General features: G+C 36.1%; 2 protein-coding genes across 3 annotated transcripts; both read right to left on the reverse strand.

The window, feature by feature from the left end:
- Positions 1–5,290: 5,290 nt before the first annotated feature.
- Positions 5,291–7,199, reverse strand: LOC127814291 (protein LIGHT-DEPENDENT SHORT HYPOCOTYLS 3-like). Of its 2 annotated transcripts, none has more exons than XR_008026328.1 (2): positions 5,804–6,921; positions 5,291–5,701 (listed from the first exon to the last, which is right to left on the reverse strand). XR_008026328.1 is itself a non-coding variant. In XM_052355716.1 (2 exons), the coding sequence occupies exon 2, from the start codon at positions 6,412–6,414 to the stop codon at positions 5,857–5,859; it is 558 nt and encodes a 185-aa protein (XP_052211676.1). In that variant the 5' UTR covers positions 6,415–6,442; positions 6,928–7,199; the 3' UTR covers positions 5,291–5,856. The 2 variants fall into 2 exon arrangements, 1 of the variants encoding a protein (XP_052211676.1); XM_052355716.1 differs by adding an exon at positions 6,928–7,199 and having other exon boundaries at positions 5,291–6,442.
- A 2,793-nt stretch (positions 7,200–9,992) lies between these two features.
- LOC127786922 (U-box domain-containing protein 3) lies at positions 9,993–20,343 on the reverse strand. The gene is made up of 6 exons (XM_052314687.1): positions 19,915–20,343; positions 16,458–16,735; positions 15,787–15,903; positions 13,651–15,561; positions 12,884–13,000; positions 9,993–10,400 (listed from the first exon to the last, which is right to left on the reverse strand). Exons 2-5 carry the CDS (start codon positions 16,728–16,730, stop codon positions 12,935–12,937), a joined length of 2,367 nt encoding a protein of 788 aa, XP_052170647.1. The 5' UTR covers positions 16,731–16,735; positions 19,915–20,343; the 3' UTR covers positions 9,993–10,400; positions 12,884–12,934.
- Positions 20,344–20,347: the final 4 nt, after the last annotated feature.

The raw sequence follows: 20,347 nt of genomic DNA on the forward strand, positions 1-20,347 counted from the left end.
GGTGTTGCCATGCACAATATTTAAAAGTTAAAAAAGAACAGTAATGGGGAGCCCATTAAGCTCATTGGCTGAACCAGCAAGATGCCCAAAATTTAGTTGTTGTTTGGTGGAAGGGTATTTTAGTTACTAAAACTAACTGTTTAAAATTAAAATAACTCAATCGTGCACATGAATCTTGCATCATGCATCATGCAGGAAGCAAGATATGATGAATAACCATGTAATTTGGAACTGAAAAAATTAAAGAAAAAGGGAAAGACAGAGAGGGCTCGACCAAAGGCCTTATCCCCTCTTTCAAAATAAAAAAAGAAAAAAGAAATGAATGCTATCAATCTAAGTACAAAATTGTTCAAGTCAAAGGAACAAAAATTTGTATTTTTGGATGCCCATTTGGAACATATAGAGCTATCAAAGACGAATGAATGATATTTTGTCATTTTATCAGAGGTATGAATTTGTCTCTTGCAGTGTCCCACACAATAAAATAAATTAGACGTTTCTACTGTAGGTGCAGTGGTAGTAGTATTTGGTGGTTCTGCAGGTTACTGTATTTACCAAACTATCATTAATGTTTCTGTGGAGATTGGCCTCTAATGGGGAGTGGGACAAGAAGAACATGCAAGCTCAGGCTGATGTGATAATTTCCAATTTCTGAAAATCAAATAATTATATTGCTACTACATTTGTGTTTGGTCGTTAATTTGTCGGTTTTCACATCAGGAACACTGCTGGTGAATACCACTCATCATATACTTGAAGAACATGCATGTATCTATATATTGTTGAAAAATAAGATGAAAAAAATAAAGGATTCAATCACATTTAAATATAAAAAAAATTATATGAAAAACCCTAAAAAAAAAATATCACAACTAAAAAAATATCATTATATAGTAAAATTTATAACTACAAAATTCAATATTCTTTCTCTTAAACCCAAATTTCAATTATATATAATTCCTAGCTCTCACATGTCTTTCACAAATAATTTTCACTTCTTAAATAACAAGTCAAGTATCCTATTTATAGATTGTTTTCCTTATTCATCAAGTCTAAGATTTCCTTACCTAACAAAGAAGTAGAAATTGACTAATAAATAGAATTAACTAAGAATTGGAAATGAACTTGTTAGAAAATCTAATCTTCAAGACTAATTAGGATTTCTTGCTAAAAATCTCAATAAACTACCATCTCATCAAGAATTCCTAAAAATATTCGTCCATTCTTTGATGACAACCATAACTATCTATTACTAATAATTACCATGACCTCAATCACCTAGAGCACTATACCCCTATCATAGAAGATACAACCACTTAAGCACATCCCGTCCTAGAATTTTAGGATTTTCACAGCACAATGTCGAAAAATACCTTACTAAAAAGATATGGTGCAACCCTTATACTTGGCTTTCTTGGGAGTTCTTTAACCATATCAATCTCTTTTCCACCACATACATTGCATCACCGCTAAGCCAATGTCTGTGTTCAAACTTGTGGACCCACTAAGTATCGTATCATCTTTCATGGCAACTCTAGTGACATGTCATGAGAATATATTTATCTCTTTAGAGACATCTTCGTCTCCCACAAAATTAAGAGACGGACTTCCAACGTCACAATCTTTGGAGCTCTTTGCCAAACTTGCTCTATCAACGCGACAATCCCTTTTCACATAACTGGATTGTTTGCACTTATAGTAGATTACTTTACTAGATTTTTCAGAGCCTTTAGGAATTGGTTTAACCTTCAACACCTTGTGTAACTCATATTGGATTAAGATATCATTGACTTGTATTTGCCACAAACCAAAATTGATCTTCCCATCGAACTTTTCAAAATCAAACTTCATCATGCTTGACATATCTTTTTGTGTATTAAGCACTGATAACCAAACCTCTTATACCACTTGTTGAAAAATAAGATTAAAAAATAAAAGATCCAATCACACTCAAAAATGAAAAGATTTTTACGTGAAAACCCTAAAAAGAAAAATCACGACCATCAGGACGACAGAAAAAAAATATCACTATGTAGCAAAAGTTTACAACTATAAAGTTTAGTATTTTCTCTCTAAACCCAAATTCCAATTATACCTAATTTTTAACTCTTGCAAGTAATTTGCACTCCTTGAATAACAAGTCAAACATCCTATTTATAGATTGTTTCTCTTGTCACCAAGATTGAGATTTCCTTGCCTAACAAGAAGTAGAAATTGACTAACAAATAGAATTACAAACTAAATAGGAAACCAACTAGAAATAAAAAAGAAGCTTATTAGAAAATCTAATCTTCAAGACTAATTAACATTTTTCGTTGAAAATCCCAACACACACATATATATGTTTATATATCCATCTTGATCAAAATGATGAAATGAAATGCTCATATATAATATAACCCACTCGTCAGTAATCTGTAATTTTGAATTTAGAAAATTCTTATTTTTGTTGAGAAATTAATGAGTGTATTTATTTATGCATCAAAATGCACAGCTTTACATAGGAAGAAGTAATCATATTCAATCTAGACATATACTTATAACCTAGCTGCTTAATTATAAATCAGAACCAAACCAAAGCTACTCAGTCTAATCAATATTAATTGAGCCATTAAGTCGTTATGTCCAATGCCATGTTCAAAAGAAGATAGACATGTTTGTGATTGCATGAAGATGAATGGCATGCATGAGAGGCCACATAGAATTATAAGGGGTATGGAGGACTTGGAGGTGGAAGCTATATATATATAGGAATATACAAGGGACTGGGGGATTGCTTGATTGCAGAAGACAAGGATTGAGCCCAAATGTATTCTCACATGAGAGGTGGGAGTTTGGTATGATGATTCATGAACTATACTTAGGGCTAAATTTTAGCAAGCTTTCGATGAGCTCATAGCTAGGGTGGATGCCATTGAGCTATTTATCATAATTAAATTGACTTAAATACATATTGTGTTTTGTAAGTTCTATTAATTAATAATAGAAATATTTTGAGACTAAAACTAACATATAATAAATACACTTTATTTAAAATCAAGATACATTAATACATTTACTAAAATAAAACCAACTATAAAAATGATTTAAATTTAAAATTAAAATATAATAAATACAAAGTGATGTATATTTAAGGTATTACCCATCTCACCTTTTCTTGGGTTGGTTGTTGAAGCCTACTAGCACATCATGGGTACAAATGACTACCTTAATTCTGCTGGAGTTTTAGCAATGGAAAGAGGGGAAGAGAGATTGTAGAATGATATATAGAACCTGTGATTTGTTTCGTACTCAGAAAAACAAAGAGAATGTGTTTTCTTTCTTTCCTTTCTACAGTTAAAGAGACGTGTTTCCATTATAATTAACTAAACTGAACCAGTATTAACAATGGTCATCCATGTATATTTGCAGCCAAACCCTCCATAAACAGGTTCAACTATAGCTTGTAAAAGTTCAAATTTTACTATTCACAAGCCATATAATAATGTATATATTGACCCCGTGCTCACACTTTTAGTTATTAAATTCTTCTATTTCCCATGTTATAAGAGGCCTACATATATATATATAGATGTGTCACTCCACTTGATCCTCCAAACGCTTAAAGCCACCATGCTGCATCATCATCCCACCAAAAGTAAACCATCTCAAGGTTTTTTTTTTTTTTTTTTTAACAAAAAGAAAGGGCAAGAAATTGACAGTAAGATCAGAATAAATTTAAAGAAAATGACAAGTATATACGTACACATGTAACAGCGAAAGTGGACCTTCAATAAGGTTTATAACAAATAGTTTTGAGCAAATCACTGCATGTGTGCTACTCGGATGAAATAAGGTCACAAACGTTGGAGAATTTTATAATGTTATTATCAAAATTTGCAGTAAAACCTGTGTTTCTAAGAGATTAATTAGCTGCCATTATAGTTGAAGGTTTGCATGGTCACTACTAATTAATTGCATCAAACTCAAGCCCAAGCCCTCCATATATATAAATTAAGCAAAAGATATTTATTTAACGTGATTAATTATGCAGCATTTTTTATTACTTCAAGTCACAAACTATCAAACGTATCTTTATGCAAAATTGGCCTCAAAGATAGACTGTAAATATTGATTCTGAGCTGCATATTATAGAGCCAGTGATTATGAAGAAAACCAACAATTCTAAGCAAACTCAAGTTCTGAGGCGCAACCTGACTATACATAATAATGCATTATATGCTTCCTGACATCAGAAAAAGAATGTCGGATGAAGTTCTTACTTCCTTAGATGTATATATGCCATGTTCTTGAACCATTTTTCTTAAACTGAATCTAAATAAATAATAGTTCCAATAGATCCATCATTTCATTCTGGAAAGCCTAAGTTTCATACTTCATTTCACATAAAAAAATCACATACAGAAAGAAAAGAAAGTTCCTAGCTAGAGGGTCCATTGGTCCCACATATATATGTGGTGTGCGTTTGGCACCCGTTAGTTATCTCTATTTCTAGTCTATGCACAAAGAAGATCCTCTTTCAAACAAAATAATAGTCACTTAGCAAAGAAGAAAAATAAAAAGTAACAGTAGGGGGATTAATTTGTCAGCACAAGCAATCGTACATCCTATTTATCTTTGAATAATGATCTAAATATATAGCTGCATCACTATTTCAAGTTTGATTTTTGGGACTCTTCCCCAGTGATTTCCCCTCTTTGGGACACTTTCCCACTGATATGACAATTCATTCGAACTGAAGAAATCAATTAAGCTTCCCCAGAGCCAAAAAAATGTCCCAACATTTTCAACACTCAAAAGTGCAACTTGCAGTACTTTCTACTTAATGATGACTTGGAATAATAGGCAAATTCCATTATTGTCTGCCCTTTTCATATGATCTGTTGGCTTAAAATGAAATGACACCAACAATATGAGTAAAAACCCCGCATTGATTAATATTGGACCTCGTACGCCACCATGCACCTATGAAATTTTAGTAGCTCTATCAGGAAACAGTAGTTTCAGGAAACAGTAGTTTCAGGATCTCATAACCCTGAAGAACAATGAGACCAGTCTTTAGTGGCAATATTGTTCACACACAGTATCTATACTGGTTCCCAACAGTGAAAGCAGCTGTAACAGTGTGGTACGCAGAAGGAAACAGACAGGTAATTAGGGACAGAAAACAAATTATACATGAAAAATTGAGCCCTCTCATATGTATAACATCTCCTCATTGTCCCTCTAGCTAGCTTGGACCTCGAAGTGATATATAATGCCACGAGATGTCATTGAGAGATTAGATCAATTGTAACATATTTTCCATTAAAATTACAGGCTCCCAAAATGGGCCTGAAATTAAGATGATACTGATTAAGGAAGCTCTTAAAACAAGCCTTAACATCTTATATATATGTATCAAAGACACAAAGAGGCAGAAAAAGGGAAATTTCGAATGGAAATGCTGAAGAACTCATGATATGACGACGATCCGCAATGATGCTGTTCAGCATAGGAGTGCCTTCAACTCGATGGAAAATGATATTTAACCAGTAGTACATTAAACTTCTGCTTCTACTTTTAATACAAAGTTCTCACTATGGCTCAGTGTCTCTACCATCGATCTCTGCCAGTGACAAAGTGCTCCAACTACTAGACGACTACTACTACTGTTTGCATCAAAAGCAGGATCGCGCTGTCTCAGATCCAGCCATTCGTTCTAGGATACCAAATAGTGAACAAGAAGAACAGTTTAAAGCTGGTAGTAGTACAGCTTTTTACCTAGCAACAAAGAAACAATTGATATGCTGAGATCAAATACCTTAAGCCCAAAACAAAGACGGGAGGAGATCGATGGAGTTGCTGAATTCGTGATCAGCCGCTGCTTCCGCCTTGGGGTGGAGGCGGTACTGGGCGCTTCCGCTTCTTCTTCTCGTAGCTGATTCCCCGAGCCTTGGACTGCAGATCGCGGACCTCACGGAGATAAAGCCGGACGGCCCGAGCCCCAAAGGGGTTTGTTTCCGGCTTGCCGCCGTTCTCTTCGTAAGCGGCACGGAGGCGGCCGACAAGGGCGTCGAGGCTGCCCCAGGCTTGGCGGAGAGGACAAGGACACGGCGCCGGAGGGTTGGCGAGGCCGTAGAAGGGGCAGATTGGAGTATGGACCTTCGTCTTGCCAAATTGGTCAAGGTATCGGAGGAATTCGAGGACGTGAGCGCCGCTGCAGCGGGAGAGGGCGAGCGGTGGCCTGTGGTTCTTGAGGTACTGACCGAAGGTGTTCCAGTCCCGGCGCTTCTGGTTCTCGTATCGACTGGGAGTACTGGACGCTGAAGAGGAAGAGCCACCTGCGGCGGCGGCGGCTGGAATATTGTTGTTGTGGGCGTTGATGCTTGTGTTTTCGGAGTTGAAGCTCTCCACTTCTGAGCATGAATCCATCGGAAATGGTGTTAAATCTTCTCGGATCCTGCCAGGGGAACAGATTCAGAGATTGAAGGTTTTGATCTTACAAGGTCTGTGTGTTTGCTTCTGCTATATGCCTATATATTGCTCTTTCAGTCACTCCTCCATTAATTCTTCCAGGGTTTCCTCCCTGACCTCTTCGGAGAAAAGTGTAGAGAGAGAGAAAGAGAAAGGGTCAGGTGAAGTGAGGGTTATGATTGCTTGCTTATAAAACTTGAAGAATGCCAGTCAGATATTGATGAGTCTGCCTTCAGATGTTATAGCCACAAACACTCTCTCTCTCTCTCTCTCTCTCTCTCTCTCTACCAAACTCCAAGAAAAGAAAGATTAAGGAAATGAAGAACAAACTTCATTGTTTCCCTGAAATAACAATAATTTCCATATTTGTGCTAGGAGAAAGGGGGGAGAGAATGAGCTAAAAGAAGAAGATTTTCATCTTAGAATAATTAGGTGATTGAGATGAGAGAGAGAGAGAGAGAGAGAAAGTACCCTTCTCTTCTGTAGTCCCTAGGAAGCAATTCTTTTCTTTCTTGAGCAGTGCAAGTAAATCTCGGCAGCCTGTAATCCTGTTACACTTCAATATAAATGTTACAAAGATATTAGCTTCTTCTTTACTAAAACAAGGGGATTAACCAACTTTAATTGTTTTATGGGTTTTTCTATAATAATGTTCAGGTTGACATAATTAAAGTTCTCAATCTACAAGATCAAATAATTATTTGTTCTCCTCATTCCTTATTGGTTTATTTATAATCTTGAGAGAGAGAGAGACTTAACTGGCCAATCAGTAAGTTCCACGATAAGGATAGTGAAAAGTTTGAAGTACTAGCCCCGAAAGGAACAGTATTAAATTTTTGTTCTGAGAGAGTTACCTTTCTTGCCAAACAAAGGCTTTTCTTGCCAACCAAACACCCTTTGTTCCTGCAGATCAAAAAAAAAAAAAAAAAAACCCTTTGTTCTTTACCAACAGATAGTGTAAAAAAACCAAAAAAAAAAAAAAGTAAATTCAATTTTAATGATCATAATGAAGAAATAATTAAAAAAAAAGTTTACTTCAACTACAATGCTTAATGATATCTTTTCTCCAATTGTTACAAACACAGAGAGAGAGAGAGAGAGAGAGAGAAGAAATACCCTCACAACAGCAGATTTCAACATTTAAAAGCACGGTTACATATAGGGTTTTTAGATAATCTTCAGAAAAGTGAAACTTTTATCATTTTAACCTACAGTTTCTGAGATTTTTCCATTATATATATTTGATGAGAATGTCATTTTCACATTCTTTCTGGCGAACACTGTTCCCATGTCAATGCACTTCGATACGTACAGTGGTTAATTAGCAAAATTAACAATTTATCAATCACTGGAAAGACGCAAAGATGTATAATTAAGTAATTAAGAAGCAACAAATTAAAGAGGATCCAGAAAAGGGAGAAACTAAGGATCATTAAACACTATTTAAAGCGGCTACCCTCACTGTCTACCTTTGATTTGAAGTTCTTCCAATCATTCCCCTTTCGCCAAATAAGGAGGCCACCTTCAGTGACTTGTTACAGAACTAAAATATCTATAATTCTTATAGAAAATAATAAAAAACTATTAATTCCCATAAAGTCTATCAAATTAATTTCTTATAACTGTGACAATATTGTCTCTTAGAAGTTAATTAATTGTGAAAGTTGGGGTGGTAACAGTATGAAAGAGATTGATAGAGAAGTGGCTGAAGCAGCTGTTTCTTGTGGGTCTGAAACTGGTTCAGAGAGTAAAAAAAGTGTCACTGTCACAGGGCAATTCCGTTAAAATAATAATTATATATTTAACAAAGCAAGAGCCTCAATTCCGTCTCTCTCTCTCTCTCTCTATATATATATATATTTAACAAACCCTAATATATATATATGCCTAATTATCTATATATTAGGGTTTTTAGTGTTTAAGGTGAGACAGAAAATTAATTAAAGAAAGAAGAATAGGAACATGGTTCTTTTCATGATTTAATTCCCTAACTTCCAACTAACAAGTTATATATATATATATAATGTAAAAATCTTATAAGAATATAAGGTTACTTTTTTCAATTTAGGCCTTGTTTATTTTTTAGGGTTTAGGATATGAAATTTTTTAAATATTCTTAATAATTCTTTATTTTTATACACCTTATTAAGAGATGTCGAAAATATTTTATGTTTTAAACTAAAAAAATAAGTATAATCCAGTCTATAGTAATTTTATAAGAAGAATATTATTGTTGTTAGAAATATAAGTGAAGGTATTATTAAATAACACTCAATTTGGTGCATATTTAATTGCATGCACGTACGTGCATGCATGTACTTCAATATATAATTAGCATTTACTATTGATTACTGTGGTAGCTAACTAGGCACAGCCTTTTATATATTACATATATATATATATATATGCCTAATTAGGAGTCTAGGAGCCCTAGCTAGGTCACATAGGATATGGTTTGCTTGGGAATGAGGGTTAGGTGGTCTGTGCAGTGCAGGGATATTTTCTTTCTTTTTTTATTTTTTGGAAATATTATTAACAAAATATTTTATTCATAATATTAAATATTATGTAAATTATTTATGTAATATTTTTGCTAAATAAAATAAAAAAATTTGCACTCAATTATTTCTTTTATATATTTTCAACCCTTCACTTCCACCCATGAAAGTGATTTCTTTTCAACCTTTGATCGGATTGAAAGTCTCATCTTTTCAACATATTCTAATCCTTTCTCTGAGCACAATCTGGTGGGAGTCCACAATTAATTAGCTTTTTTTAATTTTAATTACCAAATAATATGTACTAAATTTTTAATTAATTTTAAATTTAAAATATTTTTTCCTATATAAAGTTATTAATTGTGTTGTACAAAGACTAAATTTCCAAATTTATTGCTAAATGCTTACCCTATTTTTAAATTTGAAATGACCTTTTAGGTTTTTCTTTTACAAAAATGACATTTTTATACTTAATTTTAATATTTATATATTAATATATTACACCCAATAAGAGATAAACATTGGAACTTGAAGTAGCAAAGTAGGCTTCCCAAACATATTTTATTCTTTGTATGCATCCAATCCATTGGGCCAATTGCTTCATTTGAAGAAGCATCTTTTCCTTTTGTTTTATTTGGGGTACCGTAGACTCTTCAGTACTTCACCGAGCTACTCTTGCCCAAATGAAAAATATGTCAAATTTCACACTTAAAATAAACACTTTACGTCTTGTATTGTATGTTATGTTAATACAAATATATAAAATATCATCAATTAAAAATATTAAACTTAAATATCTAAATAACATTGTCGTTTTTATATATAAATCAAAGCCAGAATCCTCCATTTCCGGAAACAGTGTTTCACAGAAAAGCCAATGGCAAAAACCCACCATTACTCTCCGTTTTAGGCAACAATTTACCCATTTTCTTGGGCTAGTTTTTGTCACCCACAATGGGTTTGTTGTACGTTTGCAAATACGAAAAGGAGCCAACAAGCAGCAATTATAAGATGAAAAAGAGGCAGATCTTTAAGTAGTAGTCTAATTTATTTTATACATACATATATATATATATATCAGAATGCAGCAAGAGTGTAACACCCTAGCAGGAGGACAATCTGGCCACGGCAGAAACCTAGTCAAAAATCACCTGACTACCACACCATCAACAACTCTAATTAGACTTTGAACAACAACTTCAACATATTTATATGTATGTACAAACAGCTAAAACTCAATTGTGGAAAGAGCAGACAAGATTAGATGATGGATTTTGGCCATGGCTGCATCATTTAGCTCAACACAGATGGATCATATTGTCCCAGAAGCGGGGGCTCAATCATTTGGAATGGAACTTTGGAAGTGGGATCACTTCACCTTCAGAGGTGGGTAGGATGGCAAGCTTGGCTCTGAAATCATTTCCTCTATAGAACCGTTAGCGTAACCTGCACATAGTAGCAACCGATGTGAGAAGGCATTTCACTTCAGACCTGGCATGATTAGGTAAAACGGTCTTATTTTCCGTTGGTCACAGAGAAGTATGAATAATTGAGAAGGCGGCCTACGCTACAAAAAGGAAATGTCTTTTGTAATTGGAGCATAAAGCTTCAAAGTCATTTTAGAAAAGTTTCATCAGAACTTATAGGCTCAACTCTAGCTACATACAACTCGAGCTGTCTACTCTGAAGTTAGTCTACCACAATATGGGAAAGAAAATTCGTAAGTAGAGTCCATGGGAGTGAATTCAACAAATATGCAATGTCTTCAAAGGAAGACCTTAAAGACAGATGAGTAAAACAAGAGCAAAAGCGCAAAAATGGGGGGAACAACAGCCCAGATATGGTTAAAAAAAAAGAGCAGGAAAGCTGTGTTAACCAAGAGAATCATGTTAACATTAGGAAATTAAGGATTGGTGTGCCAAACTAAGGGATGACTCTTTAGGGATTGATTGTGTACCATATATAGATACAAGCAAAGTTGTATAAGTAGGTGACCCAATGTACAATTGATTGATATAAGGAAATATATATACACTCTTTTTCTTCCTCTTTAATGCCCCTTCTTACACTCTTTTCATGGCAACAGAGCCCCCACTTATTCCAGTTGCTTTTCCTTCAATTATGATACTTTTCTGTACCACCTTCCAACCATCAGTCTCCATATTCTGAATCTTCAACCCAAAATACCCATGCACCTAAATCCACTGCAAGTTCTATCCACATGTGTGCAACTCCCGGTTATCCTCTCCAGCAAGTCCTGCAGCATATTCTCCTCCAGTGCACATCTCTCCACCTAAAACTCATCTGGTCATCTCCCGTATAACGCCTTCCACCACCACCAGCCTCTGCTGACTGGTTGCTGTTGCTGGAAGTCCTCGGCAATTTCCAGCCATATTTTCTGGCAACACTCCATCTTGGGTTTGTCTACTCAATGAATCATATGACATCTGGCAAACTCTCCAGCAGCTTCTACTCTCCTCTCTCTGACAACTTTCAGCGACTCTGGCTAATTTTTCAGCAAATTTCCAACACTTTCCAGCCACCTCAAACATTCAATAGACCAAAATTCTTCTGAGTTCATTTCTATCAAACTTGATGGGAAAATTATGTATTTTAGGAGTTCCATTTTCAAAACTTTGTACAAAGCAAAGATTTTCTGGAATTCCTAGATGGTTCAGTTACTGAGCCCAGTGAAGCAGATGATAAGGCTAAATGGGCTGCTGTCAAGAATGCTAGAGTTCTTGCATGACTTCTCAATTCGGTGATACCCATCATCACAGCAGGTAATGCTAACTCCTATATTCAATGCTATGAGTGTCAGGAATTTGGCCACCATGCTCATGATTGTTGCAAGAAGAATTTTTGCAATTAGAGCAAGAAGCTGAGCCACCTTTTTTCTGAATGTTTTAACCAGTTTGACAGAACTATCAACCCTCCCACAAAACCTATCAAACCACTTCTATTGCTGTAGATACTGAGACTATTCAGAAATTGACCATGAGTCTATACGGCTATACTTCCAGGTTGGAGATATACTCTTATGGCCGACAACTTTCCCCAGTAAAAATTTGATTAATCCTATTCAATACATCGACTCTACTACATTTGGTCATATGAGCAGGAACGAGTGTTTTTTTATATCCTAACATATCTCATATTGGATACATTATCACTGCCACCGAGTACACAACGTACCACCAGGTTAGCACTGTTTTTGTCTCTACTTCTGCACTAATCTTATCTCTGTTGAATAGCTTATTGAACAAAACTACCATGTTATTTTCTCACCCTTCAACTGTTTGATCCAAGATCTGACAGGGAGGATGATAACAAACATAAGGGTAACCGTTTTTTCTTCTTTGATTTTAAGATACTCCAGGTCAATCACATTTTTATGGCATCATAGACTAGGCTATCCTTATGTAATTAGAACTTATGTTATGTTGCTTTAATAAATGAGTTCCATTTATGTCAGTTGCCTTTACCTGTGAAAATTGTGTTAAACCAAAAGTTCATAAATTGCACTCTCTAACAGTTCACCAACACCCTCAACCATTTGAGTTTAGTACACAGCAAATTTTAGGGACCCTTCCCTATCACTTATCGCATGTGGTATAAATATTTTATTCCGTTCATTGAGCATGTTGCATGATTTACATGAAGCACTGTATGGCAAATTTTATTTTATTTTTTTGGCTACATTTTTTTTTTTTTTGGCTAGATGCATGGCAAATCTTTATGAAGCACTGTATGGCAACTAGATGCACTCGTTGACAACAGTGGTCTATCAAGAGATCTATAGATGGGAGACACAAGAAGTGCACTAGCCAAAGGAATAATCTAGCTCCATTTGCATCCAATAATACCATATCATTGTTGGATATTGAGATTTAAAATTAAAAAATATATGAGACAGCTAAGTAACTTACTTGGGATAGGATATGGAAGGAACAGGAATTAATTGATTATAATATCAGCACTCATGAGTGTCCTTTCCCCAACGGCCCTTCGCGCTGGTTCCGGAAGTGACTGAGAAGCTGTTGTGCCTGTTACCATGTTACAGAGAATGCATGGTTATCCTTTTTCTCTGGCATCTCTATCTTTCTCATCAACTCACAAAAAGGTAATTGATTCACAAAGAATAAGGATTTAATTAAGTCCATGATCAGTATTGCCTACAAGAAAACTTTGCTCTCCTCTACCATCTAAGCTCTACCATCTAAGCTTGCAATCACCTTTTGTTCACATCAATTACACCATCTCCATGTCATGTGCCTTAAGGGCTGTTTATCAATTTCATTTGAGGAAAAATCCTGTTTAGATTGAGAAACAAAGGAGCTTTACTGCTTAGTGCAACATGGTAGCCTCAGTAGTTCACTTAAAGGGGATACATTTATTAATATTCAATTTTTCAGTTTGGTCTTGTGGAACAATTTGATAATTAAGTAAATATCCAGAGAACAGAGATAATAACATGGAATATAAAAATCTATACTATTACATAAAGGGAAAAAAGCACTTCGATATTCCTCCGAAGTTGAAGCTCTGTCAATTTTTTTCGCATCCAAAACTCTCTAACAAAAGTATTTTAATGACAACTTAATTTGATGTTCATTTATCACAAGGAAAGTCGCACACATTTCACTGAAGGCTAGTATACTGAATCAGAGGTCTAAAATAATTTTAAACAATGTACCTTTTCCTTCGCTCTGGGAGTGCCCGACTGGGACAAAGCAACAAGAGGTGGAACAGCTCCCTCTTGTAGAACCATGCGACAGAACTTGGCACTATTGATGCACAGTTGGAACAGTATGGAGGCAGCATTTTCTTTTCCCCTCTGTGATCCTGTCTCAATAATCTCAACAAGGAATGGTATACCCCCAGCTCGCACAATAGCAGTGCATCCCTCTGCAATTGTAGACAGGTTTGCCAGAAGAGCAACAGCCTTGTCAATCATTTCTGATGAAGGGTCCATCAATTCCACAAGATACTTCACAGCTCCTGCTTGAACTATGCGGGCCTTATTCTCATGAAAGATTGATAGGCTAAACAAGGCAGTAGTAGCATCTTTCTTCCCTCTTATGGTACCTGACTGAAGAAGATCAACCAAAGCCTTAACTGCACTAGAACGGCCAATCTTCATCCTGTATTCTCCCAAAACAGAGAGGCTGAACAAGGCGGCTGCAGCATTCTCTTTGGACCCCGCATTTCCTGTTCTCAGGACATGGATTAGTGATTCTACTGCTCCTGCTTCTGCAATACTGGCCTTAATGTTTTCATCAATTGATAGGTTCAGAAGGGCAGTTACTGCATGTTCTTGAGTTTGTTTGTCTTCCAAATATAACAGTGACAGCAATGGTGCAATAGCTCCAGAACGGCCTATAATAACACGATTCTCCACATTATGTTTTGCAAGAGACCGTAACTCTGCTGCAGCCAAAGTTTGTGCTGCAATAGATTGGCTCTTTAGATCTTCAACCAATTTTTCAACATGAGAAGCTGTGGTCAATTCATCATAACCTGGTTCAGAAGATGGAAGAGAAAGTCTTCTTGGGTACTTACTTTTACCATTGCTGGCCATTTCATCCGCTTTCTTGGAATTGTGAAATTGCTTTCCAGATAGCCTGGGAGAGATTTCTGAATTCTTATTTAAAGGGGAAGAAATGGAACACTCAGATATCACTTCCCCTGACAACCCAGACGCATTTTCTTGCTTAGTGGATATCCTTGAAACATCAATTGATGTTGTAGGCAGATAATCAATGCTAGAAACAGCACTTGAGGCTGATTCACTCCTGCTGTGTACATATGACTGTTCCGGAGATGAATGGGCAAAATGTTCCGTTTCCCTGGACTGGCCTCCATTCAGTTCTTCCTTCATACATCTTAAATAACCATCATTCTTCAGATCCTGGCACCCATTTGCAACCTCAAAGGAGGATCTTGACATGGAATCATTGCTATGTGTAGAACTATGGAAACAGTCCGTACAAATGAGATCTGGAGCAGGCAGACCTTCAGATTTGAATGAGGCTGGCATGTTATCATTAATGCACTCAAAGGCTTTAGAGAGTTTTATATGGTTTTCCTCACACCAATTAGCAATCAGAGCCTTGACAGTGTAATTGGTAATGAAATCTGTGTGTGAAAGCATTTGACGGGTTTTTGGGCATATAGTCAATCCATTATCCAGCCATATCTGGATGGAAGGTCGATCATAGGTTTGGCCAGAAGCCACAATCACTGGATCACACATAAGTTCCAACGACAGGGGACAGAGAAAGGGTAAAGGGATTTGGACACCATCTGTGGCTTCATAGTTGTCAAGTTTAACCTTGCAATCACGAATGTGGGACATGAGATTAATGATGTTGTTGATTTGATCTAGTGCCCCTTTAACTTCACTGATCTGAGTCATCATTCTCTCCTTTTCCAAGGCCACACTCTCTTCCAGAAGTTCTTGGTTTGATGTCAGACTAAGTGACTCAATAATTTTTATTAGAAGTTCAGGAGGAGGAACCATTCCTTCTCTCTGAATTTTCAGAGCTTCTTCTATGTATTTTGACATTATTGGCAGCTTTAAACGTTGAAGTTCCTGCATGCAGCTCTGAAAGAGATTACCAGAATTAGTGGTGCATATGGCAACCAGGTAACTGTGTAAATCATGGTTACTTAACAGGAATGAAACTAACAAATTTTAGAAAATGATGAAAAATAAAGAAATGAATGGACAAGAAAGTTTAAGAACATATAAAAATTATGAGAGTTGAAATAAAAGGTCATTAATAACAGGAAAACCAAACCACAAGAAACATTCCCCAAATTCACAAACCTGAATGCCTCTAGAAATTGAAGAAGAGGATTCTGATTGTAATGATTTACATAAAACATGACAAATCTTAAGTGAAGAGCTCTGTATTTTCATCACCAGCGATTCACTCTGCAGAACCTGGAAAACATAAAGGGGACAAAGGAAAGAAAGATATTTAATAAGTTGCAAAGCAGATAAGAGAAACACCTAACGACAGACAACCTCTTCTTGTTTGCTTTTTCCACATTAATATTCTATCTAGCTCTCAAGAAGACAAAGGAAAGTAAAAAAAAAAACTAGGTAATCCATGATAAATTGGGGGACATGAATCTACCAATGTGCCGTTCTAAGTGTTTTGGATTCACCAATCTAGTATTCAATTGAAGCCTAAAAGAATTCAAAAGAAATTCACAGATGATCTTTCCTCAAACATGGGAAGCAATGAAAATTCCAGAACGCAAGAACTAATCACAATTGCCACTAAAATTGTTTAGTCTCTTGCAGTACAAAATGAATACCAAAGATCTACTGGACAAGAGGACCAGCATACAGGTATACACAACCGAAAAATGCTTATCTCTTTCATGTTTCTCTCTCTCTTTCCCTTTCTCTTTTTCTTTTTTTCTTTCTATATTTCTTCTCTTATATTCAGAATCACTCCCTTTCTTGGGATCAATCCAGAAGGTACTCACACTACCGATCTTGCTCATCTTTGGAGACCACCTCTCCATAAACTCCCTAGCCTCATTAACAGCTATATCCAGTTCTTCATACTCCTTGCAAAGGACCACGTCTGGAAGTATATCATAGTCAACAACATCATCAAGGACCCGTTTCAAAAGCTTCAGTGAGCTGGCCATAATTCTGTAACTCTGTTGAGCAGGCATCTTTGTTGTCTGGCATGAAACTAGATGAATGAACCGAGAAATGCTATTAATAACACATTTTATTGACTGTATATCCATCTGACCTGGTTAAATGAAAAAAAGGAATACAGTCAATTAACCTAAAGACATCCAATAATAAAAATAAATAAATAAATGAAGTTGAATCGTGGCAGAATGAATTTGCAATAACTGTTCAGGGAAAAGGTGAACAATCCTCTTAGCAATGGCTTCTTTATCGTGACAAAGAAGGCAGGTAGCTTTGCAGTTTCATATAGCTATATTAGTACATCCAAAGTGAACCAAAATTTAAGAAATTCAAAACATGTTTTACAATCCAAGAACCAACACTTTTTTGTTTATCTGCCCCATGGTGTGGCATTTCTGGAACTTGGTTTTGTCCTCCTTTGGGGCCACTTGGCTTATGCCACCTCTGTTCCAGACCTTCTGTGCTCTTGGGCAATGAACTGTCCAACGAGTTTGATTTAGGCGTGGAACATTGCACCTCTTTGTGTAATATGGTGCATTTGGTGTGAAAGAAACAGAATATCTTGAAGGTATTGAATATTCTTTTCATTTTTTGAAGGGAACACTCCTTGTTTTGTTAATAGGCTTTTGTTGCAGATAGATAGGTTCCTGAGTCCGTGAACCTCCTTTTGCACAGGGTTCATCCATTGAAGGCATCTTCTTTCTATATATATATTAAAGAAAAAAAAAACTTGAACTAACTGTTCAAAGAAGTAAAAAGAAAAACTTTGGAGTTATTAAATATCTTAAAATGCACACATATACAAGGCAAAGCAGAATATGTCACAAATTAGCTGTAAGAATCAGCAACATTGCAGGAATAGAAACTTTCAGACAGCTAAGTTCCATCACACCTTAGGCTTTACCAATATGAATGTATAGAAGCCATAAGAACAAAATCACTTACCATGCAGTCAGTCAAATTTGGACACAAAACTTGCTCTATTTCTCCAGAACTAGAGGCAGACCAAAATAAATGTTGCTAGCATGGACAAGACAATGGCACACCTATAAGGAGAGAGGATGAAACGGAAGACATTGTAGGAGGAGACATAGAGGAAGACCATTGAAAATTTGGTGGAAGACCATTGGACATGATATTGGATACTCAAGATGTAGGGGAGGTAGAATATACGTAGCCAACCCCACCTAGTGGGATTACGGGTTGTAATGATAATGATGATGAGAACAAGACATCTTGATTGGCAGAGGAGATCTGGACATTTTCAGGAACTGTTTTTTTTTTTTTTTATCAAAAGGCACTGGTTTGATAAACAACCTGAAAAGAGAGGTTTCATGGAGAAGGAGTGGACATTGATGGTTGAATACAATCCTATTGAAAATATCACACAACTCTTATCCTTGTCGATGAGGACTTGGGTAAAAGAGAAAAAGTCCTTAAGAGTAAGAGCTATACATTTGTTAGTGTACAGAAGTGATTAATGATCTGGAAAAAACCACTCAAGGGTGTCAAAAACGTTCTAAAGGACGGTGAAGAAAGAACCATGCGTCAAAAAGGTTCTAAAGGACAGTGAAGAAAGAACCATGCTCCTCAATGACGTCCAAGAACATACTTTAGCCACTTGAAGTATAAAACAATCAAAAGCAAACAAAGTGACCAAGCACTTGTGAAAAGCCAGTGGACACCATTAAAGGTTACTGATGCAAGAGGTCAAGAGGAACAAACTTATTCTGGTAAATATAGGTTTTCCTCATGCACATATAAGGTTCCTTCATCTGCTGCTCTAGAGTTACTCAGAGACAACAGCATATGGCAGTTTCCCCCATACTTGTAGTCTCTGGTTGTCTGCTATAGCTGACCATTGGACCAAGAAAGTGCAATGAAAACAGTAAAGCAACAGTATTGAGTAACCAGAGGAGTCCAAAGCATCATTCCCAAATCTACTTCCAACTTAACTGTATGGTAATTCCATACTTGCTGGTGTTTATTGATACCTAGCACAGTGGGAGCATGCTCATCTTCGAAAAGAAAATTAGCTAGAGGTCTATTGAACAAAGGAATCTTATTATCTTTAATATCTCTATTATAGGAGGCAAACAATGAAAGTTAGCTTGCAGCTTTGTACTGGACAACAACTGAACACAAAAAGACAAGTGATTTAAAGCTTATTGACAAAATCAAACAATATAAATATACACATATATAAACTGAGCACCAGAATTTGTAAGAGTGATAATGAAGGTGTTCACAAAAAGATTAGTGACTTCTTTTTTCTCCAAAACATCTCTACCCAAATAACATATTTAACAGATTCAAAAAGATTGGTAAACCATTACAGTATTATGCAAAGTATGAATAACCTTTAAGATTGATAGAACCACAGTGAAAGCATTATATCAAAAACTTCTATAAGTCCTACCCAAGATTCAATGAGGACCCAATTTTATGTCTCTTCACTGCTAGGCTCATAGTTACAACTCATCTGGTCTCTCCAGACCTAGATGAATAGAAGTTGCCCAAATCATGTCCAAGTCATCTCGTGATGAAGTGGTGTACAAGGCATCTCCTCTTTACCTTTTTTCTTTGTTCTTCGAAAAGGCAACATGAGCCAACACCACTAGTGAATGGTCAAGTGTGATCATATTTCTCATAGATACTAAATACAACTCTGTGGATGAGCAAAACTATTTGATTAAGATTCAAATTAACTAGTTAACACCACAGTTGCTGAGTATCAACAATGTACCCTAATCTACAACCACTCTGGGTATATGTCAGTAGAGCGATGGTGCCGGCGTAAGCACCTTGAAAGCACAACAACTCATTAACAATAATCCATTGCCCACCATAAGCAACAAAATTCAACTCAATATTAAGGGTGGAATGTAATAAAGCATTATTACCCAAGAATCAAATTCAGCGTATTAAAGATTATGTTAATGTATGCAAAAAAGGAAGCTTCTACAACCGCCTTTTGGCAAACCCCAGAAAGAATATAAACAAACAGAAAAAATAACCAAGAAAATGCAACAATCCTGCAGACAATTCATGCTTTTAACTGCTCAAGATAAGGAAGTTGCCAAACCCATTCATATAAAAACATAATCTAAATAAACAAGCCCCTCGATCATCTAACCCCTCCCATTTCGCATTCGATTGTTTCCTCAATTTCACGCAAAACCCGCCAAGGTTCGGAACCAGAAAACAAAACAAAAAGAAATCCCCTGTACAAGAATACGAATAACTCCCAAAAAAAAAAAAAAATGAACTTTTCACCTGTGTTGCTGTGGCCTGAACTGGTGAATGGAAAGTACGAACAGATCTTGACGAAACCCAAAAGGCCACAGAGGAACAAACCTTTAACATGAAAACTCCATGGCCGTTAACAATCTTTAAGATCATTCCGACCCCTTTCATAAAACTCTAGTGAATTCTCCATACAGTGAAGCATTGGGGACAGAGATGGAGAGAGCTGGGAGAACCGAGAACAACATGAGGGAACCAGAAAGGAAAGAGGCAAGAATTGGTGGGACCCGTCGTAAGTTGATGATTGTCTGGTGTAGTGGGTGAAAATAATTAATTTGTTTTGATTAACTGGAGGGAAACATTGATTAGTGAGAGATTAAAACGTTAACGATGAATCTGAATCATAATCAAATGGGAGAAAGAAGAGAGAGCAAGCAACCCTTTGTTATTTATGTGACAGACG

The sequence above is a fragment of the Diospyros lotus genome, chromosome 12, assembly GCF_014633365.1.
Source record: "Diospyros lotus cultivar Yz01 chromosome 12, ASM1463336v1, whole genome shotgun sequence".
In the NCBI taxonomy this organism is placed as follows: domain Eukaryota; kingdom Viridiplantae; phylum Streptophyta; class Magnoliopsida; order Ericales; family Ebenaceae; genus Diospyros; species Diospyros lotus.

Coding starts and splice junctions, on each gene's coding strand:
- LOC127786922 (XM_052314687.1), bottom strand. CDS start 16,730: ATGGATATACAGTCAATAAAATGTGTTATTAATAGCATTTCTCGGTTC. Junction 15,904..16,457: donor AGATGAGCAAGATCGGTAGT/GTGAGTACCTTC, acceptor TATGTTTTCCAG/GTTCTGCAGAGTGAATCGCT. Junction 15,562..15,786: donor CAATTTCTAGAGGCATTCAG/GTTTGTGAATTT, acceptor AATCTCTTTCAG/AGCTGCATGCAGGAACTTCA.
- LOC127814291 (XM_052355716.1), bottom strand. CDS start 6,414: ATGGATTCATGCTCAGAAGTGGAGAGCTTCAACTCCGAAAACACAAGC.